The sequence below is a fragment of the Castor canadensis genome, chromosome 1 (genome assembly GCF_047511655.1).
Source record: "Castor canadensis chromosome 1, mCasCan1.hap1v2, whole genome shotgun sequence".
Classification (NCBI taxonomy): domain Eukaryota; kingdom Metazoa; phylum Chordata; class Mammalia; order Rodentia; family Castoridae; genus Castor; species Castor canadensis.
In genome coordinates this window covers 208,556,793-208,568,091 of record NC_133386.1, presented here as the reverse complement: position 1 = coordinate 208,568,091, position 11,299 = coordinate 208,556,793, and the positions used below count along the sequence as shown (strand labels likewise).

The following is an 11,299-nucleotide window of genomic DNA, read 5'->3' as shown; positions in this document are numbered from 1 at the left end:
AGTGGCACAATAATGTCCTTAGCTCAGATGGCTCTGGTTCCTTAATCCCCATTTCTTCGGCTCAGGACACAACACTCAGGGTCCCCCATGTGCCCAAGTCCTGGCAGGGAGGATAGACTCCAGGCTGGAGCTGGTGAGCAGGATGGTAGAGGATGAGAGGCTTCTTCCCAGGACCCAGCTGCTGATCCCTGATGCCTTCACAGTGCAGGGACCTGTCTATGGCCCTGTTTGTTGCTGTGGTGGGGGAGTCCCATTTGCAATGGCCCAGAGACCAAGTGGCAGAGAGGACAGCAACAGGGTGCAGGCTCTGACACAGACCCTGAGGGAGACTTGGCCCCTAGCCTAGGTCACTGCTTCTGTGCCGAGCCTGGCCAGGGCAGCAGGCAGCTGGGGAAAGGGACTCAGTGTCCCTTAGCCAGAGCCTCTGTGACCATTGGATGAATCTTTTCTCACTGCCCTGGCCCATTGGGCCTAAAGTGGACTCTGAGGCTTCCCCATGATTCAAGCTCGCGGTGTGCACTCTGGCTGAGTAGGACGGGAAATTCAGGATCCATGTCTATTTTCAGCAGGAGGAGAATGCAGAGAGGGAAAGGACTCCAGGCCTCAGTTTGTCCCCAGCTGCAGGATGGGTAGCCATCTGTGTCCTCCACCCCTGGGTGGGCATGGGAGCTGGTATGCCTAGAGGCTCATGTTTGGGACTTGATGTAAGCTCTAATGCTGTACCAATCACATAAGGCAGTCCTGGACATCGGTGAGGTAGTGGTCAGTTCTGGCCTTTACTAAGGAAATCCGAGGCTTACCAGAGGCCACTGCTCTTTCTGGGGCAGGACCCTCTCCCTTGAGTGAGAGGTGTGGCTAGGAGATGAGCAGGCTGTCCCTCTTCCACTTGTCCCCAGGAGAAGCAGCCTCCAATAGGAGGTCTGTAAGGACAGGGCCTGCTGGGGAGGGGGGTTGCCCTCCCTGCTGGCCCCTTTCCACTCCAGGCCTCAAGTCCTTCCTCCCGCACCCAGGGGACCTGATTCCACCAAGAGACCCCGGCTGGACCGGGTGATCCCTGTTCTAATTACATGAAATTCCAGAGACCGGCTGAGCCTGGGAACACATGGGGATTACAAATGGACTAAGTTGGGCTCTGACAGAACTCAGGGACAGGTGGCCCCCAGGGCCCCACAGGCACCCACAAGTTCCCCACTCTCTGGAGGCCGTGTATGCACTGGTGGGGGATTGTGGGATCTCACCTGCCCCAGAGCTTGGACTCTTGCCAGGTATGGGCCTGGGCAGGCTTCAGGGGCCCGTGGCCATCTCAGTCACACTGCCCGTGGACAAGCAGGGTCTTTGGGATGGGAGAAACTCTCAAAGGCTGGACCAGGAGTCTCCAGTCTGGAAGCCCCTTGTTCTACCTGGGCTCTGCTGGGGGCAGGGTGGGCACTGGGCTGTGTCTGGGGGCTGAAGGGGATCATAGAGACTGCCAGGACATTCTTCCGGCCTGGACCCGCTTGCAGCTGAAAGGGGCTGCAAGTTCACCTTGGGCGTGTGCTGGCGTTGGGGCAATTGGGGCTGCTGCATCCTGAGGAAGGCTAAGTTTACCTAGGGAGTTATAAAATGATAAACACAGATAACCTGAGTCAATATTTCCCCACTGTGACCCGTGGGAGCCCCCACAGCTGTTTTCTTCTTAATCCGGCATACGCTCCACCCACTTTTGCCCCTCCCCTGCCCTCCTGCCTTCCCGCCCTCAGATGGCCTGCTGGACATATAAGTGCTAGACCCCTGCCCCAGGTTGCTCTCCCACGCCGCACTTCTGAGCCACCATGGGGCTGCCACTAGCCCGCCTGGTGGCCGTCTACCTGGCCCTGGCCTTGGCTGGGGGCTCAGACTTCCAGACAGGTGAGAGGGCTGTGTAAGGCAGGCAAGGGAAGGGGCAGAGCATCCTGGGGGCAGCAAGGCCAGGCGGCCCAGAGTGATAAGTGGCACCTGGGAGTAAGAGGTGGTCCTCCCTCTGCCTGGTCTTTGGGGCAAACCCAAGAGCACAAGGACAGCCTGAGTAGCTTCAGCTGGACAGGGGTCTTGGGTTTCCCATCATTGCTTTGCGGTTGAGTGCCTGGCCAGAGGGAAGGTCCAGGAGGACCCACACCAGGTAAAAGAGCAGCCCCCACACCTGAGGAACTTTGTGTGGGGGGAACATGGGGTACTCAGGAGGAGCTGGGCTGGGGAGGTCCAGATATCAGGGACCCTCAGAAGGTGAAGGCCAAGATAGCCCTTCAGGAGAATGAGCTGCCTGCCCACCTGATGAAGGGTTGCTTTGGTTAGAAAGGCTCTGTCCCATCAGGAGGGCACAAAGCCACAGATGGGGCACAGCCCAGTGGGGGCCCTGGTCCCCTGTGGACTGACATGGGGGCAGCCTTGGAGAGGTCTGGCACAGCTTCTCTGCTGAATGAGGGGTGGCTGGAGGGGGGTCAAGTGTGGCATTGAATGGGGGGAGTGTGGCAGTGACTGTGGAGGGACACTGGGTCAGGTGGACAGGTGGATCAGGGTGCTGAAGTCCCCTCCATGTTCAGCCTCCATTTGGGGGGCTGAGCGCCTCTGGGGCAGGGTGACCAGTGTCTATCAGAGGCCCCTCCTATAGGCAGGGAACTTCTCAGCCAGGAGCCTGGTGCTGGAGCCTCTGATGGGCAAGAGGTCTGTAGGGTCAGCTTGGTGGGGTAGGCTCAGGGCTGCCCTCCTGGGCCTGAGGGACTCACCTGTGTCCCCTGCCACTCATTCAGAAAGCAGATCCCGAAACCATGGCCACAACGTCTGCAGTACCTGGGGCGATTTCCACTACAAGACCTTTGATGGTGACATCTTCCGCTTCCCTGGCCTCTGTGACTACAACTTTGCCTCTGACTGCCGAGACTCCTACAAAGAATTTGCTGTGCACCTGAAACGGGGCCTGGACGAGGATGGGGGCCACCCCCAGGTGGAGTCCATCCTGCTGACCATTAAGGATGATACTGTCTATCTCACGCGTCTGCTGGCCGTGGTGAACGGGGCCTTGTAAGTGGGGATGGCGATGTCCCCTCCCGTGTCCTAGCAATGGTGCAAGGTCCTCAGAGCAAGCATGGCCTTGGGTAGCCTCTGTGAGCCAGGCAGCCCTTATGAAGTCCCTGTCTGCCTTGGCACCTGATTAAGAAGACAGTCTTGAGGTTTGAGTTCAGGTCACAGATTCATTCAATAAACACGGATGAATTCTCTCCATAGACAGGGGTCTTGCTTATCCTGTGAGTCCTTTACAGCCTCTCCCCTCAGAACGGCCAGTGGTCCTGGGTGTGTGTGGGTGCTTGGTGGCTGCCAGTTCCCCAGGCTAGTGTTGCAGAAACTGGTGTAGGGAGAGGCAGCCTGCCCACCCAGCTATTGTTCCTGTATTGTCTCAGGAACAAAGAGGGCCTCTTAAATGGATTCCTGTCCAGCGGGTTCCCTACCTGTGGGATTTGCCCTTTTCCTGTCTCAGGGGATTCTTTTTCCTGCTTGGGGCTCCTGCTGTGCTTCCTCTGCCCTGCCTCATGTGGCTGGGGTGTGGGGCAGAGGGCGCTGTGGTAGAGGCTCAGGTTGGGGTGAGGCAGAGCCCGGCCAGCACAGGAGCGGATGCTGGAGTCCCTGACAGCATTAGGACAGCCTCAGGAGCGATGGGTTGGGCAACAATTGAAGCTCCTACCTTGGGGAATGTCCTTCTGAGCAGAGGGGGCTAGAAGGGTTTGAGGGCCTGGTTATTTTCTTCCCCCAGACCCATTTCCCCTAGGGTTCCTGAGAGGAGGCTCTTTCCAAGACAGTGCTCATGGAGGAGAATGTGAAGGGTGATGGGTAGGAGGCCTGGCCCTGCCCAAGGAAGCCCAGCCAGTCCAGGACAGACACTTTCTGGCCAGTGTCCATGTCCTTCTGGAGCCTGGTCAAGTCTGTTTGTGGCCCCAGGATAGGAGCTGGGACTGGCCAGGCAAAGCAGTGTGGGGTCCATCCCCATCCACAAGACACGTGGCCTCAGCTCCTTCTGAAAGGCAGGAAGCCCCAGGAAGACAAGCTTGGGTGTTCTGGCCAGGGGGCCTGGTGAGTGACCCCTAGCACGCCCTGCCCCCAGGGTCAGCACCCCGCACTATAGCTCTGGACTGCTCATTGAGAAAAACGATGTCTACACCAAGGTCTACTCCCGCGCCGGCCTGGCGCTCATGTGGAACCGGGAGGACGCAGTCATGGCAAGTTCAGCATTGGCATCCCGGCCTTGGGCGGGGTAGGGGTTCCTCCAGCAGGCCAGGGGCCGCCCCGCAGCGGGCAGCCTCCCCACACTCCTGGGGTGTGGAGAAGGCTGTGGAGACAGCTGTCAGCAGCAAAGCCTCAGCTGGTCTGGCCTGGGAGGGGGCTTTCTGAACTGTAGGGGAAGTGAAATGTTCCCAACTGACTCCCAGAAACAAGACGCTTCTCAGATTGCAGGGATCCTGAATCTGAGTCTGGTGGCTGACCCCAGCCCTCCTCTCCACTGCTCTGTTTAAGGAGCTGGCTGGACCTAGGGGCTCCTTTGGCTACCTGGGACCCTGTGGCTACTTACCTGACCTTTTCCCCTGACAGCTAGAGCTGGACAGCAGATTCCAGAACCACACCTGTGGCCTCTGTGGGGACTACAATGGCCTGCAGACCTACTCGGAGTTCCTCTCTGAAGGTGGACACTGGGCTGGGGCTTAGCAGCTGGAAGTGGGTGGTGCTTTGGCTGACCCTGACAGGCTGTCTGCCTCCCTCTGCCCGCTGACCTTGATCCTCTACCTCCCCTCTTGTTCACAGGCGTACGCTTCAGTGCTATTGAGTTTGGGAACATGCAGAAGATCAACAAGCCTGACGTGGTATGTGAGGACCCAGAGGAGGTGTCAGCAGCTGAGTCCTGCTCTGAACACGTGAGTTATGGGGCGGGACCCCCGGTGTTCCCTGGTGAAGCCTCTCTCAGGCTCTCTGCTGGCCTCTGTTGGAGATTCTGCGTGTGAAGGAGAAGGCGAGGGTGTGAGCAGCCGCCCACACCCATGTCTTTCCCTCCTTCCAGCAAGCTGAGTGTGAGAGGCTGCTGACCGCAGAGGCCTTTGAGGACTGCCAGGCCCGGGTGCCAGTGGAGCTGTACGTGCAGGCCTGTGTGCAGGACCGCTGCCAGTGTCCACAAGAGGGCGCCTGCGAGTGCAACACCCTGGCGGAGTTCTCCCGCCAATGCTCCCATGCTGGTGGCCTGCCTGGAAACTGGAGGAGTGCCTCGCTCTGCCGTAAGCACCTGGGGATGCACGGGGCACTCAGGAGTCATTTACGTGGTGCTTAGTGCCAGTGTACTGGGGCCTGGGGAGCCCTGGGTGGGAGCAATGTCTGCAAATCAGCCAGGTACTGCAGCCTTGGGGAGCCAGGCAGACTCTAGCCCCCCTCGAGGGGCACTTCTGCTCCTGTACTCTGCCCTTGTCTGATTTGCACTCAGTAGCTGTCCTTGCTTCTAGCCAAGAGCTGTCCTGAGAACATGGTCTACCTGGAAAGTGGTTCACCTTGCATGGATACCTGCTCACACCTGGAGATCAGCAGCTTGTGCGAGGAGCACCGTATGGATGGTTGCTTTTGCCCAGAAGGTGCGTGTTCTGGGAGGCTTCCACATAGAGACAGGGTGGGGGCCTCAGGTCTGTCTGTAGGATCGGGCAGGGGCCCCTCCCAGGAGTCCCAAGGATAATGGGTCTGGGTGAAAAGGGGGTCTCATTGAGGATTGGGGGTCCAGATGTCTGTAGGTGGGGGGCTTGGCTGGCAGCCCCACCCTGGGGAGTCTGGCACTTCCTGAGGTTCCTGAGGGTGACGTCTCATCCCTGCTGTCTCAGGCACTGTGTATGATGATGTCACGGGTAGCGGCTGTGTCTCTGTGAGCCAGTGTCACTGCAAGCTGCATGGGCACCTATATTCGCCTGGCCAGAATGTGACTCAGGGCTGTGAGCAATGGTGAGTCTTGGGACTCGGGACTCAGGTACCAGGCAGGCTGGGTGCCTCTGAGCCTTGACCCTGTGCCCCACTGCCTGGCAGCATCTGTAATGCCGGCCGCTGGGTGTGTGAAGACCTACTGTGCGCTGGGACCTGTGCCCTGGAAGGTGGCGCCCATATCACCACCTTCGATGGGAAAAAGTTCACTTTCCATGGGGACTGCTACTACGTCCTGTCCAAGGTAGGCAGTGTGGGTCTTGGCCGGTGGGGTGGGGTAATGGACAGACTGGTCCTGGGAAAGAGGGGTCCCTGGGCTGTCTCTGGCGTGGGTGATGTGTGTTGCCACTCTCAAGCTGCAGTGGGTTTTGGGGTGCAGAGGCCTGCCAGCCCCTCATCATTGCAACGCTTTTCGCCCTTTCCACACAGGGTGACAACAATGACTCCTATGCACTCCTGGGTGAGCTGGCCCCCTGCGGCTCCACAGAGAAGCAGACCTGTCTGAAGACGGTGGTGCTGCTGACGGACAATAGGAAGAATGTGGGTTGCCTCCCGCCCCACCCCGCCCAGCACACCTGAGTCTTGGAGGCCATCTCAGTACTGTGTACCCTCGGTCTGTCTTGCAGGTGGTAGCCTTCAAGTCGGACGGCAGTGTGCTGCTTAATGAACTGGAGGTGACTCTGCCCCATGTGGCCGGTGAGTTCTGCTCAGAGAAGGGTGCCTGGAGCTGCTGGGGGGCTCAGGCAGTCCAGCTGCCTCAGGCCCAAGAAGCTGGACAGGGAGGGGGCCTGTGACATCGGGCAGACTCTCCATCCTTTGGCCTCTGCTGGTGGTAGTGAGGGATGGTGGGCTGTCATGCCACAGCACAGCCTTCCTGCTGGAGGTGTCCAGGGGGAGGCAGTGCCCAGGAGCCCTAGTGCCCCTCACTGTCCCCTTCTCTTGCAGCAAGCTTCTCCATCTTCCAACCCTCCTCTTACCACATTATTGTGAACACGGTGTTTGGGCTGCAGCTACAGGTCCAGCTGGTTCCGGTTATGCAGCTCTTTGTGACACTGGACCCAGCTGCCCAGGGACAGGTGCAGGGTGAGTGGCCCCACTAGCCTTGCCCCTGAAAATACCCTGTACAGGGTCTGCCCTTGGCCAGCCCTGGACCCTCTCAATCCTGTGCTGACCCCTCAGGCCTCTGCGGGAACTTCAATGGCCTGGAAAGTGATGATTTCAAGACGTCCGGCGGGCTGGTGGAGGCCACGGGTGCTGGCTTTGCCAACACCTGGAAGGCCCAGTCGAGCTGCCATGACAAGCTGGACTGGCTGGATGACCCCTGCTCCCTCAACATCGAGAGTGGTGAGGCTCATACCAAGCTGGACGCTGTCCAGGCCTGGCTGGGACACATGGCCCCTGGCCGGCATGGCCTTGGACAGATGGGGCTCCTTGGTGGGGCGTGGTGAGAGTGAGGGGTGAGTGCTGGGTGCCAGCCTATCTGCCTGCCGCTTCCCACTGCATGGCTGGGAATGGCAGCTCACCAGGTGACATGGCGGGGCTGGGCTGATTAAGCACCTTTGTTCAAGGGTTGGCCTGGTGCCATGACAGCCTCCCACCCACATCTTACCACATCCAGGGACTCCTGATGGTTGGTGTTGAGCTGCTCTGTACCTCTGCTCCAAGCTGAGATGTGGGGGCTCCACCTGGTGAATGAGGTGGTGGGTGCTGTTGCAAAGGGGACTGCCTTGTGTGGAGCTGCCAGGAAATTTGACCAGAGGGAGGAAGGGGCCTAGACTTGGGCCCACCGAGAAGGCCCTGTTCCCTCCAGCCTGGGTGAGTGGGCCACAACTCAGGGGATGTGTGGAGGGAGCTCAGCCCCTGCTGAGTTTCTGACCCTCTTCCTCAGCCAACTACGCCGAGCACTGGTGCTCCCTCTTGAGGAGGACGAAGACCCCCTTTAGCAGATGCCACCTGGCCGTGGACCCCACTGAGTACTACAAGGTGAGTCTACTCCCCCACCCACCTGGTGCCATGTGCAGGTGTCCTGAGAGCCAGCAAGACGTGCCCAGTGTACCTGTCTGGGCCTGCAGGTTTCCTGGTGTGTGTACATGTGTGTGTGAGCATGTGTGTGTCATGTGCATGCGTGTATACATTGACTCAAGAGCACACAGTTGCTGAGACCATGGCCTGGCCTCCTCACCTTACTCTTACTGCCTTGGTTTGCTGTCCAGCGTTGCAAATATGATACGTGCAACTGTCAGAACAACGAAGACTGCATGTGTGCCGCGCTGTCCTCCTACGTGCGTGCCTGTGCAACCAAGGGCATCATGCTTTGGGGCTGGCGTGAGCGCATCTGCAGTGAGTGCCTTCCCAGCTTGCTGTATCCTTGGGACAGGGGTCCAGGCCGAGAGCTCCATGGGCTGGGGCTGGGGGCCCTGAGCATGGGTGGTCCAGGAGAGGATCGGCCTCCGCAGCTGGCTCCCAGCTTCTTCTGCCAGGTGCAGCAGGAAACCAGCCCCTCATGCTCCCTGCTGGAAGTAATACTGCAGGGACTAGGGGTGTGGGGGAGGCTGGAGCTGTGGCAGCTGAGTTTGGGATGTGGGTCTGAGGATAGCTGTTGTCCGTGGCCCTTGGCTGTGCAGGTGTCTTCAGTCCTAGCAGAATGGGGTCTCAGGGACCCCATTCCTCTCATCCTCATTCTGGCTCCACTGCTCCCTCCTCAGACAAGGATGTGGGTTCGTGCCCCAACTCGCAGATCTTCCTGTACAACTTAACCACCTGCCAGCAGACCTGCCGTTCTCTCTCTGAGGGGAACACCCACTGTCTCAAGGACTTCACACCTGTGGATGGCTGTGGCTGCCCTGACCACACCTACCTGGATGAGAAGGGCCGCTGTGTGTCCCTGGCCAAGTGCTCCTGCTACCACCACGGCCTCTACCTGGAGGCAGGAGAAGTGATCCTGAGGCAGGAGGAGCGCTGGTGGGTGTCCTGGCTGTGTGTGTAAGGAGAGAGGGTGGAAGCTCTGCTCTGAACTTCCATTCCAAGTTGAGACAGCGGGGATCTACCTGGGGACTGGAGACCTCCAAAGGGTGCAGAGATGCTTGGGGTGGGAAGTTCTGAGGGTAGCTGGGCTGGCACTGTCCCCAGGCAGTGGTGGCTTCCTGTGACTGTCCTGAGTGTGAACTGTGCCTGGGTCATGTTCACTCCCTCTTTCACAGCATTTGCCGGAATGGGAGACTGCAATGCACACAGGTCAAGCTGATTGGACAGAGTAAGTGGACGCTGCCCCACAAATGGCCACTAGCCTGAGGCCTGCTTCCTTCCCCTCCCCTGGCTGCTTGGACCTTCCAACTTCAGCTCGAGCTGATTCAGTCCCCTCCATCCTGCAGGCTGTGCGGCCCCAAAGGTCCTCATTGACTGTAACAATCTGACTGCCCTGGCTGTCCGGCATCCCCACCCCAGAAGCTGTCAGACGCTGGTTGCTGGCTATGTGCGTGCTGCTGAGGCTGCTGTGGGTGGGCTGGGTTGGGGGACCTCTGGCTGTCCACACTTGTGGAGGGAGCAGGCAGGCTCCTGTCCACCAGGGTCTAGGTACAGTGTCCTGTGGACACTCCCTGCCTGGGAGGGGAGTGGTAGCTTGTAGGCTGTCTGGGGCACAGAGACCAGTGTGAGAGGCTTGGCAAGCAACACTGTCTCTGCCCAGTGGTGGGCTGAGGGAGGGGTCCTGGGATCAAGGAGAGAGGTTGGGGAGCACAGGACATTGTTAGAGCTTCTCCAGCTCTAAGGTGTCTGCTCCTTATTTCTGGAGAGAGCTTTGGCTTCATTTGAACCCCTTTTTGTGGCTTCCTCCAGTACCACATGGAGTGTATCAGTGGCTGCGTGTGTCCTGATGGGCTACTGGATGATGGCCGTGGTGGCTGTGTGGTGGAAGAAGAGTGCCCATGTATCCACAACAAGGACCTATACCTCCCTGGGGACAGGATCAAGTTGGACTGCAACAATACCTGGTGAGCCGCCTCTGCCTGTTGCTCCTGGAGAGGCTGGATCAATGGTGACCCTGCGGGGTCTGCCTGGGTCTCACAGGGTCATTGGGTGGCCCCTGCTTGGCTGATGGGGTGATCTTTTGTGTCTGCCACTGGCCTAGAGCCACACTGAGTGTGGGGTATGTTTGGGATGGCTCTTTGTGGTGTTGGTGTGGGCAGGTGTCCTGTACAGTCTGGCTGGGGAGCTGTCCCTACAGTGCTTAGGGACTTGCCAGGCTACTGTCTGAGTGGGGGGAGGCATCAGCCCCAGGTCCCTTCAGGTTCCTTTCCTGCTGTCCCTAGTGTCTGCCAGAAAGGACGCTGGGAGTGCACCCAGTTTGTGTGCCACGGCACCTGTTCCATCTACGGAAGCGGTCACTACATCACCTTTGATGGGAAGCACTATGACTTTGATGGACACTGCTCCTACGTGGCTGTGCAGGTGACGCTGTGGGCACCTCCTGGGCTGGGGTCTGCTCCTGCCTCACGGTCTCCACTTCTGACTGCCAAGAGATATGGACCTGGGGGTGGAGGGGTCAGCCTCCCTTGGTCCCAGACTAAAGTGTCAGGAGGATTTGGGCCTCTAACAGAAAGTGGGGTGGGCATGGTGAAGACCCCTTTCCACCCTCTAGTTCTGTGACCCTCTGGAGATGCCCAGGAAGAGGGTAGACTTGACAGGACAGCCATGGGAAATGGTGTGTGTGTGTGTGTGTGTGAAGACAGGTCTGGCAAGTGCTCCAAATTTCCCATCTCCTGTGTAGCATCCTTATCTCCAGCCAACAGATGAAGGGCTGTGGTTTGTTGAGGTTTGTGTGAGTCAGGGCCTGGCCTCCTGGATGGAAGAGGCAGAGCCAGGGTGTGTCTTCTCAACAGCTGCCCCTGCCCCTGCTGGCTGGGGTAGGTATACCCTGCGGCACTCATAACCTGACTGACATTGTCCTGTCGGTCCCCAGGACTACTGTGGCCAGAACTCCTCCCTGGGCTCCTTCAGCATCATCACCGAGAACGTCCCCTGTGGCACCACTGGTGTCACCTGCTCCAAGGCCATCAAGATCTTCATAGGGGTGAGCATGTTCATCCCCAGGACATGGGAGACCTTGGGGACACTTGGACATGGCCAGTGACCAACCATCCTCTCCTTTGGACAGGGGACAGAGCTGAAGTTGGAGGACAAGCACCGAGTGGTGAAACAGCTTGAGGAAGGCCACCATGTGCCCTACACCACACGGGAAGTGGGCCAGTACCTAGTGGTGGAGGCCAGCACTGGCATTATTGTCATCTGGGACAAAAAGACCACCATCTTCGTTAAGCTGGCTCCCTCCTACAAGGTGGGCTGCACCCCC

At 58.9% G+C, this 11,299-nt stretch overlaps 1 protein-coding gene across 1 annotated transcript in view; it reads left to right on the top strand.

Annotated features, from left to right (window-relative positions):
- Positions 1–1,752: 1,752 nt before the first annotated feature.
- Muc2 (mucin 2, oligomeric mucus/gel-forming) overlaps positions 1,753–11,299 on the top strand; it is a 34,773-nt gene continuing 25,226 nt past the window's right edge. The window contains exons 1-22 of the mRNA XM_074051362.1: positions 1,753–1,887; positions 2,766–3,036; positions 4,112–4,226; positions 4,597–4,687; positions 4,807–4,916; positions 5,060–5,270; positions 5,493–5,618; positions 5,859–5,976; positions 6,058–6,196; positions 6,382–6,492; positions 6,579–6,648; positions 6,898–7,035; positions 7,132–7,296; positions 7,841–7,935; positions 8,166–8,292; positions 8,658–8,913; positions 9,153–9,205; positions 9,324–9,424; positions 9,787–9,941; positions 10,260–10,398; positions 10,910–11,020; positions 11,105–11,284. Coding sequence (XP_073907463.1) covers positions 1,812–1,887; positions 2,766–3,036; positions 4,112–4,226; positions 4,597–4,687; positions 4,807–4,916; positions 5,060–5,270; positions 5,493–5,618; positions 5,859–5,976; positions 6,058–6,196; positions 6,382–6,492; positions 6,579–6,648; positions 6,898–7,035; positions 7,132–7,296; positions 7,841–7,935; positions 8,166–8,292; positions 8,658–8,913; positions 9,153–9,205; positions 9,324–9,424; positions 9,787–9,941; positions 10,260–10,398; positions 10,910–11,020; positions 11,105–11,284 — 2,958 coding nt within the window. The 5' untranslated portion in view covers positions 1,753–1,811. The remainder of the gene's footprint in view (positions 1,888–2,765; positions 3,037–4,111; positions 4,227–4,596; positions 4,688–4,806; positions 4,917–5,059; positions 5,271–5,492; positions 5,619–5,858; positions 5,977–6,057; positions 6,197–6,381; positions 6,493–6,578; positions 6,649–6,897; positions 7,036–7,131; positions 7,297–7,840; positions 7,936–8,165; positions 8,293–8,657; positions 8,914–9,152; positions 9,206–9,323; positions 9,425–9,786; positions 9,942–10,259; positions 10,399–10,909; positions 11,021–11,104; positions 11,285–11,299) is intronic.